A 5,244-nucleotide genomic window follows, 5' to 3' on the forward strand; every position below is an offset into this window, starting at 1 on the left:
TCTCTCTCTCTCTATTAAATTTTAAAAACTCGTAATCGAACGTACCTCCACTTCTTGCATATACTTCCTCATGAAACGAAAACACAAACTTAATTATTAAAGACGCCGCTCTGTTATTCGTTCTCTTCAAGTCGATGTGAATTTTCGTCGAAATTCGAGTAAAACGCAAATGTGCTATATATCTCGCGCGCGTATTTCTCTCTCGAGTATTGAATCGATATATTTTTTTATCTTTAAAAAAAAAAAAAAGAAATTTTTTTCATCTGATATTGCGACGAAATAGCTTTTAAATGAGCGGGTACGTTCGAATCTGTGTTGATGAAGGAAGTTGAAAAGTGTATATACATACATACGTAATATATATATATATGTCTATACATATGCATTGTTATACGATATCTTACACTATATATTATATTAATTGTACACCATCTCTTAAACCGCGGTAAAAGAGACTTACGAAAGATATCGTAATTTATATATATACCAATGGTGAACACAGTAAATGTACAGTAAAACATTTATACATGGTGTACAATGTATAATACAGACGTGTGTGTTTGAGATATTGAATTGAAGAATTTACTGACGTAATTTTTGATAATTTTAAAATTAATTTCTCCCACCTAGAAAAAATATCGAGAAACATCTAATTTTTCTTTGTTACTTCAAAGAAACCTTTAACTCTTTTGTTACGGCCGTCTCTGCAAAACGTGTGCTCCTCCGTGTACACGAGTGATATGGCTGGACGGGCCGTACCCCAGAGCGATTTTGTCGCGTTATAGTGTTTTTTAATACCAAAAGTATATCAACTCGTTAAACTGCCATGTCACACATGTATAATTACCAAAATTATATTAAATATTATACGTGCACACAATTAGGTTTGGAAATAATAATAACTCTATATCCATACGGAACATTCTATATATATAATTCTATATAAATCTCCGTCAGATGTTCATTAAACATGGAGTTATGGACGTTCATCATACGTCTAATGGACGTTATGTATGCGTTGGTATTGCGTCCGCACTATCAAACTTTTACGAAATTAACATAAGCTAAAATCGATGGCGCAAAATAATAATCGATAATAATGACGATTGCTTTGATGGTTTAATTTGTTTTCAATTTTCGATTTAATAAAAATCATAAGTTTCATTAAAAAAACAACTTCAGAAGCCAAGTTAGTATCTATATACGCTTAATTTCTCTCTAATAAAGCTTAATAGAAACTCACCCTCTCCTTCCCTCACATATATATGTATATAAAATACAGATATGTATAAAACCAGACACTATATATAAAAATAATAAAAATAAGATATATATTTATATAATAAGATATATTTATTTATATTTATATAATCTGCAGTTATTTGACATACATATCGTAAAATTGTATAATTTTAAGCAATATTATGTTTATTTTTGTATATAGAACTGTTTTGTTTTGAACACTTCTCTCGAAATATAATATCTATTACGAATTTAAGGTTACTATAATGTAACAAAAAAAAAAAAAAACGTAAAAATAAAAAAGTTAAAACAAATTTAAAGATTTTTACTTTAATACTTGATTACTAACTACCTATATTCTTAAAAGATTACTAAGTTGAAGATATCTAATATTTACTGAAGAAAATTTAGACATATACACGCAGAAACTTGTGAGCCATTATTAATTACACACAAAATCATTGTTGTTAATTAATATACTTGTATAGTTTTATTTGTTGTTCGTTTAACGAAATAAAAAAATAGTATATTTGAATTGATAACGATGATATTTTGCACTTCATTTTATTCCTTTTATTCCTATGCTTGTGTAATTAGATTTAAAATTTATAATAAACCCCAATATTATATTGTTTTTGTGTAACTGTTTTCGTTATTATATTAATAATTTATGTTGAAAATTTGTGAAAATGAAAAATTATTGTAACACAATAGCACTTTATAACTGACACTTTAGGGTGTGTTAAAAAATTTCAGACATCTTATATACAGACAACCTGACACTCTTATTCACTAAACTATGACATTTCTAAAAATAGATTAGGATAAAATCTCAGAGCCTCTATTGAATCGTCTCTACAAGCTTTGCCATGTTTTTCCGTAACTAGTAACCTTTCACGTGCTAGTAGCACCGATATACCCTCCAATTGTGCGAGATCTCCAGCAGTTATTGATCCGTTCTCTTTTAACTGTAAAATTTTCAAATGCAAGAAAATTATTCACTTCGGAAGCCAGCATTTGCATTATCCACAGTTCTTACCAATTCTACTATACGATCAGCAACAGCGTTGTCGTCGTGAGAGCGAACTTGAAGAACCATAACGCCACTATCAAAACTTCTCAATATAATTGATAAATCTAGAGGTGCCAATTGTCTACTAGCGTGTAATAAATCTTCAGGAGACAATAGTTCTAAACCTCTCGCTCTATTTACACGACAGTAAACATCTGTAAGAGTCATCATACCACCTGCTTCCTGTGAAATCAGTTATAACATTTTGTGATAACACTTTTCTTCACATTTCCTAAACACATAAATAACAAACCTTTATTGGTTCTTCTAAGATGCATGCAAGTTGCTTTGCCAACTGCTTAAAATATTCATTGCTAGTCTTGTATGCATCTCTTGTTACCGGATCGTCGATACCTAAACTCATCAGGTAAGATTTAAATCTGACAGTTTCATCTTCTGTTATATCCCCTTGTCTTGCCTATAATAATCCTGTATTACACACCCGACCTTTCATCAGTCTTGTAAGAAATTATACACATACTGAAAAATCACCCTTATTTTAACTGAAATTGTCTTGGAAACGGCTACCATATCTTTAGCCATATCCATCAGTTTTGTAAGATCTTGAAAAGCCAATGATATACTTTCATCAGTTTCTTTTTGTTTTTCTTGCAGACTTCTTTCAATACCTATAATTCCTGTTCGTGTTTTTATTTGAGGTAGTACTTTGGAATTGCCCTGATTGTTATTAGACGTATTTAAACTTATAATAGGATCTATTTTCCATTTTCCTCTTTGAACAGTATCAGACAATTGAGTTAAAAAATGTGAATCTAAACCTTCTTTAAATGATAACTTAATGTAATTAAACATACTAGTATCAGTTGGACCAGGCATCTTATCTAAGAAAAAGTTAAAAATTGAATATGTATACAATACCTCGTGTTATATTGTTCTATGAGATTTTATATCTTACCAGCAACAGGTTCGGAAAGATACAACACAATCTTTTTACTACGTGTGAAGGAGAGCGGTCCAGAAGCTTCTTTTTCCATATAAACAATATATTGATGGGACAATGACAAACAGTTATTACCTCCATTACTAGGCTTGATCCAAATTAATCGGTGACTAGTTAGAATTAGTTCGCCACTCTCGAAGGTTGTCTGTTGAAAATTTTATTTCTGTAGTAGATATCTTTGATTTATCAATTTACTCGATCCGCACCAATTGTGATGCATTTGTGCTCATTCGATTTAAATCTAACATGAAAAAATTTTTAAAAGCACATTCAAATTTTGTGCTACGCACGCGCAGATCAATAGAGTCTGTCGATACAACAGATTTCGTAACCTCAAACAAACACCATTATGTTTAACGCTTAATTACTCGTTTCGCAAAGCGGAGCGATGTTTTTTTTTTCTATCAAATTTTCTCGATCGAAAAAAAATCGAATAAGCATAGATTCGTCAAAATCCGTGCCCGTCGAGCAATAGTAAAAATTTACCTGAAATTAATATAATTTATCCTTTACTCGCGGTACTTACAATTTAGCAAAATGTTTGTACATAGTTTTTGTGATTACCTTAATGTCACCGTCATACAGATGCACGGCCACATCGCGTCTCACAAAATTTTCATTCGGCCTGAGTTGAGGATCAGCGTATTCAAATCTATTCATTGTGACTTGCGAATGTCATATATGTTGTCGACTTGTTACAAACTGTCAAAGATTAAAAACCTACTATCTACGATCGTTCATGCGAATACTAGTGCGAATTAGTGCAACTACAGTTATGTTTGAAAATTCACTGCCAGTGTTAAAAATCTATAGCACATGTGACGTGTAGTATAGATTTTTAATTCTGGCGATAGTCATGATGTAAAAAAAAAAACAAGGTGCATCATCGCGCACAGAGGCGACCTGCTACCGTGCAGAAAAATGTCTGGGAGTGAGCGGTCATTCTGAACTAGCTTTTTATATTTCCATTTTTTTTTTAGTTTGAATCTTTGCTAAATCAGAGTATTTTTAGCAAAAACTTAAACCACTTACAAAAATTTTATACCTCTTGTCACATTCTACATTCCTGCTAATAAGAGTTAAAAAGTTGCGTCGTTCCGTTTTCTTGTAAAGCCTGTTCTACATTGATCGCAAGCGCAAACGCAAGTAACAGATCTGGTAGAATTGACTAATCGTATTGATCAAATCAGCCAATTGACCAGCGTGATTGGTCAATTCTACGAGATCTATATCTTGCGTTTGCGCTTGCGATCAATATAGAACGGACTTAATAACGTGTCACTTTCGTCAACTTGCAATCTTTTAAGCCCTTTGCACAATGGACGGAATAACGATAGCGATAAAAATAATACCAGTTGTAAAGAGTTTATATTTATAAATACCGGTTAGAAACAGCGGAATCTAACATACAAACATACACATGTATCAATGCAAAAAATCAGAATAAGCAATAGCGATAAAATTTTCGACGAGTTGAAATTCTGTGTCTAAAACTGTGTTATTTCTATCGCTATCGCTATTCCTTCCATTGTGAAAGGGGCTTTGCACAATGCGAGGGAATAGTGATAGCGATAAGCAATAGACACAGAATTCCAACTCGTCGGAAAATTTATCGCTATTGCTTATTCCGTTTTCTGATCTGCATTGATACATGTGTAATTTTGTATGTTAGATTCCGCTGTTCTTATCGTTATTTATGAATATGTTATTTATGAATAAAATTGCGAATATTTCCTCATAGGAGAATTTCGCACTGCGAAATTGCGAATTCTCCCTCATATGAGGAATTCGCAAGTTTGAGGGAATTGCGAATTCTCCCTCATATGAAGGGATCGCGAATTTGAGGGAATTGCGAATTCTCCCTCATATGAGGTGATCGCGAATTTGAGGGGATTGCGAATTCTCCCTCATATGAGGGGATCGCGAATTTGAGGGGATTGCGAATTCTCCCTCATATGAGGGGATCGCG

General features: G+C 32.5%; 1 protein-coding gene across 1 annotated transcript; it reads right to left on the reverse strand.

The window, feature by feature from the left end:
* Positions 1-1,595: 1,595 nt before the first annotated feature.
* On the reverse strand, positions 1,596-4,124 carry LOC109854532 (vacuolar protein-sorting-associated protein 36). The gene is made up of 6 exons (XM_020427708.1): positions 3,840-4,124; positions 3,231-3,420; positions 2,807-3,156; positions 2,568-2,732; positions 2,282-2,497; positions 1,596-2,210 (listed from the first exon to the last, which is right to left on the reverse strand). Exons 1-6 carry the CDS (start codon positions 3,933-3,935, stop codon positions 2,040-2,042), a joined length of 1,188 nt encoding a protein of 395 aa, XP_020283297.1. The 5' UTR covers positions 3,936-4,124; the 3' UTR covers positions 1,596-2,039.
* Between the last annotated feature and the right edge of the window lie 1,120 nt (positions 4,125-5,244).

The sequence above is a fragment of the Pseudomyrmex gracilis genome, unplaced genomic scaffold, assembly GCF_002006095.1.
Source record: "Pseudomyrmex gracilis isolate BER0280 unplaced genomic scaffold, ASM200609v1 scaffold_69, whole genome shotgun sequence".
NCBI classification, from domain to species: Eukaryota; Metazoa; Arthropoda; class Insecta; order Hymenoptera; family Formicidae; genus Pseudomyrmex; species Pseudomyrmex gracilis.